Genomic DNA, 14050 nt, shown 5'->3' on the forward strand with positions numbered 1-14050 from the left:
TGTACTACAATATATACTGTACGTTTTATTATAATAAAAACATGCATAGGTGGTGATTCTTCTTTATAACGTTTGAGTATCTTAAAAGATTCATTGAATCATTGTCTGGTGACCTGAGAAGGTGAGTGGATGTTAAGTAAACAACAAGCACAGACAGCCCTAGAAATAAAAGGGTGATGATCCCAAATATCTGGGACAGGCGTTGGTGTTCACACTATTGCATGTGGCTGGAATAAAACTGTATTAAAGGGCAACTCCTGCCAATTTCAATGTGCTGTTGTATTGCTCACGCTACCCTTGACTTGTCAATACCCGGTGACGCCGCAGTTTTTGGCTCAGCCCTTTCCGAGATATGAGCAATTCTAATGGGGGCAACTTTTGTTTACATTTTTAAAAAAATGACCATAGGCCTACTCCAAATATTTTCCCAAAAGGTATCGCTGTTTGCTAGCTGTCTGCTGATGTTGCATAACATTTTGGAAGTTTTTGGGAATAAATAAAAATGTTTTTTTGAAATGTAAACAAAAGTTGCCCCCATTAGAATAGCTCATATCTCGGAAAGGGCTGAGCCAAAAAATGTGGCGTCACCGGGTACTGACAAGTCAAGGGTAGCGTGAGCAATACAACAGCACATTGAAATTGGCAGGAGTTGCCCTTTAATGGGGCATGTGTTTTGTGGATGGAATTCCTTGTGATATTTGACAACAATCTCCTTGTCTGAATTTTAATAAAACATCAGCTGTACATACACCTGAGTTGGTTGTTATGAGCATTATTTCCACATCTCCTCGGGCAGGCATGGGTGAGCGGTTAGGGCGTCAGACTTGCATCCCAGAGGTTGTCGATTTGACTCCCGACCCGCCAGGTTGGTGGGGGAAGTAATCAACCAGTGCTCTCCCCCATCCTCCTCCATGACTGAGGTACCCTGAGCATGGTACTGTCCCACCGCACTGCTACCCATGGGGCGCCACTGAGGGCTGCCCCCTTGCACGGGTGAGGCATAAATGCAATTTCGTTGTGTGCAGTGTGCAGTGTTCACTTGCTGTGGAGTACTGTGTCACAATGACAATGGGAGTTGGAGTTTCCCAATGGGCTTTCACTTTTCTTTCATAAAAGCAAGTTCTTCTCACACACCAAATTGCCATTGTTTCACACACCATCACCAATACGGATACAACCTTGGAATTCCCAGCTAACCACTGAAACTACCCAACACCACTTCAACTCTACTGCCCCCCCCCCCCCCCCCCCGCCTTCACCTACTGACACTAGCGAGAACAAACTCATGCAAGACAAGATAATGCAAGATAAAAACAAGCATGCAAGATATTACATCTCCCCACCCCCAGCCTCACTGATGCACAAAGCCATCGCACGCAGAGCCGTACACGAAAAATACCATGCAAGCAGCCTTCACTACCCTCTGAACCAGTTCTTCACCTTTCTACCATCTGATCGCAGATATAGAGCCCTATACTGGAAAAAGAACATTTCATGAGCCATTTTGTTTCCTCAGTTATTTCAGCACTGAACAAACAGTTGTGACAACTCTTCCCATGCCATTCCTCAATACGTGAGGCTGGAAGGGAAAAGACTTGCTACATGATGTGGATATGGTGACATTGGGGTATGCAGGGGGGAAGTAATGAGTTGACCTAGTTATAGGTTTTTAAATCTACGCCTAATGTTGTTCTGATTGAGAACATGTAAAGATATTAAATCATTAACCCGTCTGTGAATAATGTGTGTATTGAGTTATGGTACTGTATATTTACAAACAATAACTATTCTGCCATTCTGCATCAATTATGCATACCTTCTCACTGAAGATCTAACATTGTTAAAATGATACTGCTGTGACAGGCATTCCTGGGCCTGTTCACTTTATTGATACTCTCAAGAGGCTCTTGACTGACCAACCAGTTCAAACAAGCTTGTAACCTTGTAACCTGTAATGTAAACAAAAGGTATCCACATTCATAGGCATTCCTCACACCCCATGTATCTCAAACTGACATGGTAAAAAAATGGGTCTGTGGTGAATGTCCTGTCTTATTCCTCTGTTTGGGGGACCCTGTGTTCCGGCAAAAACATCACTGAACGTAACAAAGGCCACCGATGAAAATATAAATTTCTTTGCTGCGGGCCCTGTTGCTAATTTTTCCCTTAGTAATGCCTCCCAAGAGTTATTATACTGCATAAACCAGTGGTGTAAAACTCATTTCAGTTCAGGGTCCACATACAGCCAGTTGGATCTCATGTGGGCCGGACCAGTAGGCCTAATGTCATCGCGAATCGCAAATCATATTGGCATTGCATTGCTAGTCACCATAGTCTCAAGGTGGATGACGCCAGGAACAGTATGTCAGGAGCATTGACTGTGAATTGCGACCAAAAAAAGATTAGTAAAACACCAAATTTTGGGCTAGAAATTCAATTTGAAGTTTTTTTTCCCTTATAAACACTTCTAAACACTAACTGTCGTTATAATTCTTTCATGATGTCTACAGTTGATATTATTAGTCCTATGGGTGAAGCCTTGTTGTGTTGCCAGTTCCTCAGTAAAGGTGTAGGCACCCATCAGCTGTACCCTCCATACTGTACAGAAGTTATTATCAACTATGTGGAGAAAGGCTTGATGTCACCACACCTGTCTTTACAATGCTGCCACCTAAAGGACAAAATGTGTACCTGACTCAGTATTTGAATATTACCAGAGAGGCTTGACTGAGCTCCAAGTTGCACTGCAGGCACGGGTTGGATGGCGAGTTTGGACACTGTATGTAAAAACATGTTTAGATTAACTGTTTCTGTAACTGTACATATTATCTCTCATTGACTGACTTGTGTTCTATCAAACTCTCACCTATGTCATCATGCCCTCTTGTGTAGGCTAGTATATGGTTGGCGAGTTCACAGGATTTAAGTTTCCAATTATGACCTCAAGATTTCTGCTCGAAAAAGTAAAACGATTTACTTAACATGTAGGCCTACTTAACTACATCATAACAACATTGCTGTGACATTACTGAGAGCCTTTAGTAACATTGTCATTACAATTGTGGTGACGGTAGGCTAAGGTTATGACATAGGCTCTAAGCAAAGGGGTTGAAGACACCCCTCATTTAACATATGATGTAGCTTATTTAAATCATGTTACTTCTAGTAGTAATTTGTTTCCACATTCATGGGTGACTGCTACTCGGTCAGTTGAAATCATCGGTACCAGCTGCTTTTTTGTCTCTGTTCATCCGTACACGTCTGCTATATTTAACTGCCTACAGCTTTGGGCCAGTGTTGTGCACCCTGGGCGCCGACGTGTGCGTGTACGTGCAAGAGTGTGTCCTCTGTTTGTTTCTTTGTTTATTCGTATTTTGTTTTGTTTTGGTCTCCTCAACCCAGTGTTTTGGTTCTGCCCGTCTACTTTATGCTTGGCTTCTGGCTGCGCTTATCTGGGTTTTGTCAGGGTTAATTTTGCTTGCGGTGCTGTATGTCTTTTGGGCATGCATGGTGTGATTGTCTTCTCCTTTTGATTGCTTAGTTTTCATTGCTTTGCTGTGGTATTACAGTATTTTGCTTGCTTGCTATTGTTGGCTATTATTTTACCTTGCAGGCCAGGTGAAGCCCATGTCCAGTGTACCCCCTGACCTCTCCCTACATCTCCATCCATGGCTGAAGTGCCCTTGAGCAAGGCACCTAACCCCACATTGCTCCAGGGACTGTAACCAATCATGAAAAATAGTACCTGTAAGTCGCTTTGAATAAATGAAAGCGTCAGCTAAGTGCATTGTAATGTAATGTAATGTAATGTGTCTGCTGGCTTCATTTGTTTTTTTTAAATTATTTTTCCAGGAGTGGAGCAGGTCCCTAGTAGGGAGGTGTGTTGCCTAGTCACAGGTGCCCTCTTGCTGTGGTGTGTTGCACTCTTTGCAGTGTGTGCTGTGTTGTAGTGTATCTCCCATGTGTGTGTTTGTAGTATCACTGTAGTCCACGTAGGGCCTCCTGGGCAGCTGCTACCAAAGAACTCGCCTCCCTCTGGTGGGCCCCACCTCTAGCCTAATCCTGTTAACGTTGTATGCACATGTTTGTCTGAATCTTGACCAAATTCACCGCTGTTACAGTATTATCAATAAATTACTAGTTTAACAGCATTTTCCTTCCCTCTCCTTGCAGTACCAGGTTTGGTTTGTCTTTAAATAAATGTATCAAGCGAATGGAATTCTGTCTCTGCTCTTTAATTGCAACGAATGTGTGTTTAACCTTCTGGTGTTATCAAGTGATTGAGGTCTTGGTTGGTTGTTGGAGCTATTACCCATGGCGTAGTAGACTACTTATTGAATTTTACCTCGCCCCACTACACTTACATTGTTTGGACAACAACCTCATCAAGTGTCACTTTCACAGATACTGTAGGATGGTTCTGTTGCTAATAATAGAGGCAATATTGAATGGACTGAGTATGAATATGAATATGAATATGAACACAATGTCCGTTAAGCTTTATCAAGATTTGGTTCATAGATTTGGTTCATGTGCAGTTTGCATGATTCACACTTCGATTTTGGCTGATTTTTTAGGACAATGCTTTTTGTCTTTTTTAATGCATTTTTACCCTTCCTCTTCATGTTTTCAAAATGTTCTGGGTCAATTCTCCACTTGGAGCAGGTGTCTCTTGTCTTAATTATTTAAACTCTGACGGTGCTGGCCCAAATGTTCAATTCAATGTTTCAAGAAGGAGGTTGCACCTTGCATAAGCGGTGTTTTTACACCATGTTTTTCCACTGTTTATGCAAGGTGCAGCCTCCTTTTTGAAACATTCAAAACTTTCTGCCCTGTCACATGCTTTGCCTGAGTTGGTCTCTCCCTGTTTTCTCATTGAGTTGTCATAATTCTTTGTCCTTCCTTGATTCCAAGGGAGGCTGGTGCCACCCAGTGCCTCTGTTCCCTTGATACGGCAGGCTGGCGCAAGCCAGGCCATGCCCTCCTAGTGACGCAACACCTTCGGCGTAGCAACTAGTCAGGTCAAGAGCAATGCAAGTACTTTCTGAGTTCCCGAAAATACTTTCACTTTTTCGGGAAGCAAACAACCTTAAGCAAACCAAGGGAGGCAGGTCAACCATGCCGTTTGCAAATTGTTAATTGTTATGCTCTTGGTCAGACCAAATCTCGGAGAGATTTGAACGTCGACGATATTCAGGCTAGGCTGGCGCCACCCAGTACGTCTGCTGATCTTCATTTCACTCCCAGCCACTGGGTTCGGTGAGGTCAAATAAAACTGGCTGATTCATTAGGCTCCTTGTTACCTGCCAGTAGTGAAGTGTGTCTCTACAGCCCCCCAAGGGGGAAATAGGGAGGCCTAGGGGGGCATTGAGAAGGATACAGCTAAGAGAATTGGTGCTCAGTTGATATTTTATTTTTAAGGGGGGCGTTGGCAGGATTCGAATGAGTTCAAAGCGCATTGGGAGGCATATGATGAGGTCAAGGAGACATTTGAAGAGTTCAGATGCAAAACCCTCTAAGTGCCAGTTCAGAAAATAATCTTAATTCATTTTTATTTAATACAAAGCTATCAAAATTGTCAATATTTTAATTGTAGTTATGTAATTTAGCTATTTATTTGTATTATCAAGTATATGAATGTAAGCCAAACCAACAACAGGGTTCTCTAAAAATATAGAAGTGCAGGTCTTCAGAAATGGAGTTAGGGGGTTTTGCATCTGAACTCTTCATTTGTTCAAAATAGGTTGAGATCCACTGGTATAGAGGATGACTGAGTAACAAAAACAAAGGAGGTTCTGCCCTCTGCCTGTGAGCACCTTAATTATTCAAGGTCACAGGCAACAGAAGGCTGTCAGTATAGGAAATGAAATTGTGAATCATACATCATCAGCCAGCAGGATATTTCTGTCCTGTTCATCTGAGAATCATGATACACTCCCCTACTCCTATGTCTACTCCAATTCACCTGTAGCCATACTATAGTCAGTTCTGCGCCAGACCTGGTCACGGCCACAACCCCTCCTTCTCCACACTCACACAGCTCCTTAGATGGCTCATCACCTCATTCACAGTTACTTCGGTCACATTCTCCTGAGAAATGTAAGCTGTAAGGCGTTAAGTTCTGCCAGGAAGATGAGACGGTATTCAGCTCATTTACTCTCTTGCATTAACCAACCAATCACTGTTCTAGTTCTTAGGCATACCCTCTCCTTTGCATTCTCATTCATTTACCTACAGCCAATAGGAAGCCTGCCCGCTCATTCATAAACCCTCTGTCTATCTCTGCTCTTCCGCTGGCAAGAGTACGCAGGTGTTGACGCTCCCACCACCTCCCCTTCATCCGCCATCTCTGGCCTGTTCTCGTCCCATGAGGAGGCCCCGCAAGGTGTCCCTGCTTCCGACGCAGTCCGCCATCTTCTCTTCAGCCTTGCCACCATGAGGATGCTGAGAGCGTCCGCTCTACTCATCACAGTCCTAGGTCGATGGTCCTCTCATTACCCTGCGCGGATGCCACCACCTCCAGCCACCGTCACCAGTTGGTCCCCGTCCTGTGAAGGGGGGGTAGGCTCTTGCCCCTCTGCCTTATCCATCGGCAGGATATGCGCCCTCCTCATGTGAATCAATCTAAGCAGGCGGGGCCCTACGCCAAAGAGAATCACTATTGCAAAGAGAATCACTATTGCACTATTGCACACATCAGTGTTTCAATAAATATCTTAAACTTCACTTGGTCTATCGAGTCTTTCATGGTAGAACTGACTGTTCTCATCTCTGGTTTCCACAGTGTTTTAAGTTCACCTCTTTGATTTCGCTTCATCTGGCCTCGTCAAACTTAGCAGGGACTAACTTCATGCCTGTGCTAGCTCCATGCTCCTTGCTATGTTTCTTGATCTTAAGACTCTGGACTCTGGTATTGTTTGCTCTCCTTGTTCCAACTTGGTTAGGCTTTGTACCTCAGCCAAGGAGGTTATGTTTTCAGTCGCGTTGGTTTATCTGTCTGTCTCTCTGTCTGTATGTCTGGCTGCCTGTTTGTTTTTTCTGTTTGTCCAAAAGTTATGAATGGATTTGGATGAATCTTTGTGGAGTTGTTGGAAATGACAAAAGGAACCAGTGATCAAATTTTGTGAGTGATCTAGATCACAATCTAGAATCTAAATTCTTAAACATTTCTTAGCCATTGCGTACAGGGTGAATTTTGATATTCCAGTTTCTAACAAAGTCAAATGTTCTATCAAACAGCTTCCTTGGCGGAGGTCTGCATTCTCTGAGTACATTTCTAGTTTATCTCAGTTATTGTCTTGAGTCTGAGCCTGACAACTATCTTTATATTACACTTGAAAACACAAAAAACACTTACACAGAGACATTTAAGATATCAAAATGTATCTATTACGGGACATTTATAGAAGGTCATTATCGTAACCTCTTACTGCAGATGGGGTTGCCGGCAGGTCTATTTACTATTTGCTGAAAATACTCAACTAGGCCTACATCCTAACAACATTGCTATGACAGCACCACGGGCCTTAAAGGGACACTGTGTGAGATTTTTAGTTGTTTATTTCCAGAATTGCTGCCCATTCACTAATGTTACCTTTTTCATGAATACTTACCACCACCATCAAATCTAAGTATTCATTATGACTGAAAAAAATGCACTTTTCATACATGAAAAGGGGGATCTTCTCCATGGTCCGCCATTTTGAATGTCCAAAAATAGCCATTTTTAGCAGCACAAATGACTGTACTTGGACCATACTGGAAAATATTAGTTTATTACTCAGTAAACTTTCATGTATAGATCAAATTGGCAATAGGCAGCACAGTTTCAATGAGCAGTATAGTTGCAGTACCTTTTTTGACCATTTCCTGCACAGTGTCCCTTTAAGTTAGCCTCGCGACGCCATCCTATGTACTCCACCAAAATATTTTGGCTCTGCACATCGTCTGGCAAAAGCCTCCAGCTCGGTTCTCTCAGTGTTTAGCCAATCAGCAAACAGTTGAGAGTGATGACGCAGAACTCACCCGCGAGCTCGGTTACTGATTGGTTAAGGTAACTATATTCACTCTTTCGTTTTGTTATTTGTTTGCTTTTGCGACACTATGTCGTAACAGGCATGCTAATAAAGCACAATTAATTTAAATGATAAAGTAAGATCAGACCATCTACCACCCTCCATGGAGACGGATTCCTCATGGCTTTTGCCAGACTGATTGACGGAGTCAACAGTCGGCTTTTCGCCCAGGCTACCTTTAAGTAACAGTAGCCATTACAATTTTGGTGACAGGTGTCATTTTAGGTGTCAGTCTCCTTGAGTGGAACTGCATGTTCCCCTTCCTCTTCTTTCTCTTCCATTCTGTCTTTTCTTTCTGTCCTCTGCCTTTCACCTGTGACCAGAAATCATAATTAGGGCCCACATTAATTATCACGCTAGGCCTATATACATTCAAGAAACGTCCAGGGAAGAATTGATCTGAAAATGAATCTGTGAAATTCCTGACACTCGACATGCTGTAAAACTGCAATGATTTCTCAAGAGACTCACAGGTAAAGCTTAAAAGTTGCATGTCTTTGTTGTAAAAGATAAATGAAAGCAATACATGTTATGTTACCTCGAAGCCTTTTTCTACATAACATGAAGATGACAATGGCAAAGACCAGGAGGCATAGGCCTATCAGTGTCAGCACCAACATCACAGCAAGCACTGCATGGTTCTGTCTTGGACAAGGCTCTACAACACACAAATCCAAAGGTTTAAGCATGTTAACGAGAATAACACTAACTCAATCAATAACTTCAACTCATGCATGTCTGACTAAATGCAGATACAGCTCCACAGCCAGTATGTATTTAGGTTTGTAGCTTATTTTACATTTATAAATAATACTCATAGCACTCGATAGACGTAATCATCATCATCATCATCATCATCCTCATCATCCTCATCCTCATCCTCATCACCTAGTGGTATGTCCATCTTGTTGTCCAGGCTGAGGTGTTGAGCTGTGCAGGTGTACTGGTGGTGCTGCAGCTCCTCTGTGCTGACCTCCAGGCTCTTCCTCATCTGGTAGCTTCCATCTCCGTTAGGTAGCAGCTCCCCCCCACTGATCTGCTGCTCAGCCACAGGCTGGCCGTCTCTCAGCAGGGTCAGGTTGATGTGGCGCGGGTAGAAACCAGTAGCCAGGCACGTCACTCTCACACCTCCAGTGTCTGGGAGGGCCTTTTGCAGAAGCCTGACTCGGGGCTTGACTGAGAACATTTATAATTAAATTAATATAATATTAATTATGGGCCATGTTATATAAATTGTGAATGTATTTCAATAACAACTTTTAATATCAATTTGTAAATAGCATACAAACATCAGGACCTTTCCTCATCACATTATTCCTGTGAATCTTCAGCAACTCATGAAGTCCTGAAAGGCATATTGGTTGATAAATGTTCGAGACCACCATTGCCAATTGTTTATTGACAAAAGGTATCCATCGGTAGAGTGTTTCAAAGGCCTTGTCATTGATGCTGAAGTAAACCTGGTCTCCGCTGTGTCCATTGAAAGACTCATTATAGATCATCCTGCCTGGTGTATTGTGGTCCAGCATGTCACAGCCAAATATAGTTTGGAGGGACTGAATGCCTAAGGTGAAGTATAAAGAACAAATACAGCACATCTTAGGTCTACACCATCATCCCACGAGCCTGCACTACATCTGAAACTGAATGAAAATGGCAAAATAGTATTTATTCAGTGCTTGCCATCTGTGTCATTGAGGCGGCTAATAAATTTGAATAGTTGAAGTCGGCATTTTTCCTGCATAATTGTGTAAATGAATTTGTATTTTTTTTGGTGTTTGGGTTCGTTGATGTGGTCTTCGGTCCCTGGTCCTCTGTGGAGAAGCTTTTGTTCATCTGAAGAGTAGAATGCAATCTGGATATCGTACAGCATCATGGCTGCACCAAACGCAGGAAATGGCGCCTCCCCTCTGATATAGGTGGCAAATGCCAGCAGAGAATGGCCACCTGTGAATGAAGTTTATGACACAGGTAGTGCTTTTCAATATGCAGACTCCTGTCCTAGGGCCTGTGCATGTGCCTTGCATTTTGCTGACAACCCCCCCACCCCCCTTAATTGAACCCGGGTTGGCCTTGTAGCATGAGTACCCTACCGTTAGTGCCACAGTAGGGCCATAAATGCACCTTCTAAGGTCACCTTACAAAAATGTTCAAGATATTTCATGTGAAACAGCACAGCTTGACGTTGTATGATGGTCACATGTTTCTGACAATGTTCTGCGGAAAACACTGAAACAATACATTAATATTCAAGTGCTGGCCCTACCATGGCTCTAACGGTAGGGCACTAAGCTGCCACACCGGCGACTGGGATTCGAATCCAGCCTGGATTCTTTGCCAATCCTTCCCCATTTCTCTATCCCATGTTTCCGGTCAAATCCCTCACTGTCCTATCATTAATAAATTAATAAAAAAAAGACTAAAAACAGTCAGGAGCTGCAACACTTGAGCGAAATATAGCCTACTTGTCAAATATTACCCCACTTCAAGTAGAAGTTGCTGAGAGATTTTTGAAGTTGAAGCATGAAAGTATTGTTTACAAAAACCTAAGAAATCAAAGTACTTTTGAAGTATTTTTTCTTTTGGTTCTTTGTGTTTTTACTGAGCATATGTGCACAGGCAGAACACACACACAAACACACACACACCCCACCCTAGGGGACCAGGGGACCCAGGTTTGAGTCCGGCATGGGTCCTGTCCCATCTCTCTGTCTAAGTCTCTTCCTGACAATTACAGGTAGGCTATATCATAACGAAAAAAATCTTTCAGTTCTTCATACTGCCAATATGATGTAGTAGCTATACTGTTAAATCACTTTTACTTTAATGTAAGTGCTCAGTTAACAGATGGGAAACAAAATTGTGGAGCGGTGTGTGTTTGTGTGTGTGTGTGTGTGTGTGTGTGTGTGTGTGTGTGTGTGTGTGTGTTTGTGTGTGTTTTGTAAGTGGATATACAGTATATTAAGACATGGGGACAAATTCACAGGAAGCTCTCCATCCTGGCTAATCCAACAGAGGACATTATAACTGACTTATGTTCTATTAGATCCAATTGTATAGAGTTCCAAGCTAACTGCTCATCCCTTCACAGATAAATCAGTGTTTTGTTCAATGAAATAGTAGTGGGCAAGCTAAGAAATCAGTGCAAAGGCTGGAAAGTCCAGGCTAATGAATCTAAAACCTTAGTTAGTTCTTCAGTGCATCCACCTCTCGTTGAGCATACTGACATACAGCAGGAGCACTGGCATGTGCAAATAATAGAACAATCTAAGCGTTCCATTGCAATATGTCGTAAGCACCTTTCTTTCACTTTTGCATTTTATCGTGTATTAAGATGTCCTATCATCTTTGTGCGAATACTTGCCATTCAAATATTTTGAGAACATAGTTTTTAAACCTAGGCTATGTTCGTAAGATGCACTCTGCAATGCAATACAATGCAACTCTCCTTTTTTCTTATTTCACTTATTTCATTTCAAGTTCATAACTGATAAATTTGTGCATTTTATTTCCTTTCTTACCATTTGCTGCTGCGCTGAATTTCAAGGTGTAATCAAGAGTCAAATAAAGGCATAGAAACATTGTTGTCATCCGTGGCATGCTGCTATGGTACATGGTCTCCATACTAACTTATGTGTGAGTTTTTGTACTACCTCCCACACTTGTTCCTTTGGAGTCGTGTGACAGTATCACAGTGGAGCAAAGATCCTGATTACATAGGGCGTGTCATTGAGGCCTTTGTCTTTGCCTGTAGTAGGACGGCCTTCGTAATGTTGTTCAAGCTCTTGAAACCTGGAATTTTACCAGGGGAAGGCATTCCAAGAAAGTGGTCTCATAAATGAGTTAAACACATCTTCCACTGTTCATTCCTTCTGTCACCCCTACATGATATTGCATATTCCACTTTCTCATCTTCGGGAAATCCCCTGACTGCTGTCTATTCATTGCTACACAGTTGTGCAGAAAACAGCCATCTCTTTTCACCTGCTATGCAGGATTTTCACTGGTTTCGATTTGTCTGCTCTCACACAGTATGTAAAATGTACAAAAAAATGTAAGGTAACACTTAACTTGATGCCAACATCATATGCATGACATACCAGTATCATGACACAAGTCATGGACAAGTCATAAGCATTAGTCAATGTCATAAGCAATTTATGGTCATGAAAAGTTAACATTGTTGGGCTGTCATTTCCATAACCTAATGTCACTGGATGACAACAAATATTTATGACACATCCTTGACAGCGTCACAACACTGTTATGACACTGTTATGTCATACGTACGACGCCAGCGTCAAGTAAAGTGTAACAAAAAATGCGGTGTTAATTCAACACTTATGAGAGTACTTTAGGACTAAATGCAATCCATAACATGTTAATTTAAATCGCTGTGGAAGAGCAAGCCCTCCACTTTTGGGCTTGCATGCCTTTGGTGACTCAGGTTTCAGTCTGGCCCCACTCACTTCCTGTCACAATCTCTACTTTCCTAAGGGACCAAAAACCATAAGAGTATCTTTAAAAAAAAAAAAAAACGATTTAGGCTACAGCAGTAGGCCTATGGGGGTTGATGGCAGCGGAATAGATTTACTCTACTAGGAGCTGTTGAGTGACAATAAAGAAGCGTGAAGATAAATAGAAAGAGTGTGAAAGAGGAGGAAGAGAGGGAGAGAAGAACTAGAGGGAAGAGCGGGAGAGAGAGGGAGAGAGAGGAAAAGTGAGGCAGAGAGAGAGAGAGGGAGAGAGGGAGAGAGACATAGCAAAAGTCACAAAGACAGAGTGTTGACCATAGACAGAATGGGCTGAGGGTATAGTTGTTGCTTTTTAGAAACAAAGTATCAATTGGGGAGCCACAAAGCCAGTTAGCTTATAAGCTAGTCATGAGCTTGTAACAGAGCAGCATGGCTACGATGGTGGTTGGCTAAACAAGGATTTATTTCAGCTGGGGTGTTTGTGGGACAGGGGGTTGATAAAATGATCAATGAATTCCGCTATTCTATAGGGCCGACCCTTGGGGAGGACGTGGGGGATCGTCCAAGACTCCGGGCACTTATGGATTTTGGGCAACAGGTAAAATTGTCTCATTCCTGGAAAAGGCGTGTCCCCCTTGATATGTGGCAAAGGCCAGTAGTGAATGGCTACCTGTCACGGTATCATGAGTAATCACTGGCAATGTCCCAGTTACAAATGTGTGATGAAGCGGTGTGCACACTGTGTGTTAACTCCAAAAATACTTTATTTCATTTAAACATATGGCAACGTTTCGATCCAACAGAGGGATCTTCCTCAGACATCCTACCTCCAAACACCAGTTACAAATGTCGCATTATGCAAACATACTTACTCACACATCAATTAATGCTTAGTTAAATAATAATAATAAATACAAAAAAAAGTTAAGTTAAAGAATAACTTGCGGCTACACTCTGAAATGAAGTTAATGAGTCAGTCTTTTAAGTAGGCCTATTGTGAGTCCATAACAGCCCAATGCACCATGGTCTTTAAAATAATAACTGTAATAATATATAGCCTACCTAACTTAAGTAGGCCTACATAATAGGCCAAGTTGGCTGTTGTTATGGCTTTAGTCAGGCCTATCCATTATAAAAGTTATATGGTAGACCAACATAATAAAGTGGTTGTTGCTTTCAATTATACAACACACAGCAAACAAATTACCAACCAAATCAAAATGACTCCTCCTTCAAAACTTACAATCGCCTATGGTGGCAGTAATAGAGCTCCTTATACAGTATGAATAGAGCACCAACTGTTTTCTCAAATGATGTGTGTTGGAATGGTCATTCCTGTGCATGAATCTAATTATCTGCCAATTAGGCAACACGTTTTGGTGAGGCACTTTGTAGGCTAGGCTATGTTGTTTTAGCTCACACGAAAATGTCTGTTTAAAAATTCCTCGGGTTGGTATAGCACTTTAATTAATTTACCGTATTACCGATGGGACATTTTCA

General features: G+C 42.2%; 1 protein-coding gene across 1 annotated transcript; it reads right to left on the reverse strand.

Annotated features, from left to right (window-relative positions):
* Positions 1–6494: 6494 nt before the first annotated feature.
* On the reverse strand, positions 6495–9261 carry LOC134444735 (MHC class I polypeptide-related sequence A-like). Its single transcript, XM_063193955.1, has 2 exons — positions 8964–9261; positions 6495–6640 (listed from the first exon to the last, which is right to left on the reverse strand). The coding sequence occupies exons 1-2, from the start codon at positions 9259–9261 to the stop codon at positions 6495–6497; spliced, it is 444 nt and encodes a 147-aa protein (XP_063050025.1).
* Between the last annotated feature and the right edge of the window lie 4789 nt (positions 9262–14050).

The sequence above is a fragment of the Engraulis encrasicolus genome, unplaced genomic scaffold, assembly GCF_034702125.1.
Source record: "Engraulis encrasicolus isolate BLACKSEA-1 unplaced genomic scaffold, IST_EnEncr_1.0 scaffold_69_np1212, whole genome shotgun sequence".
NCBI lineage: Eukaryota > Metazoa > Chordata > Actinopteri > Clupeiformes > Engraulidae > Engraulis > Engraulis encrasicolus.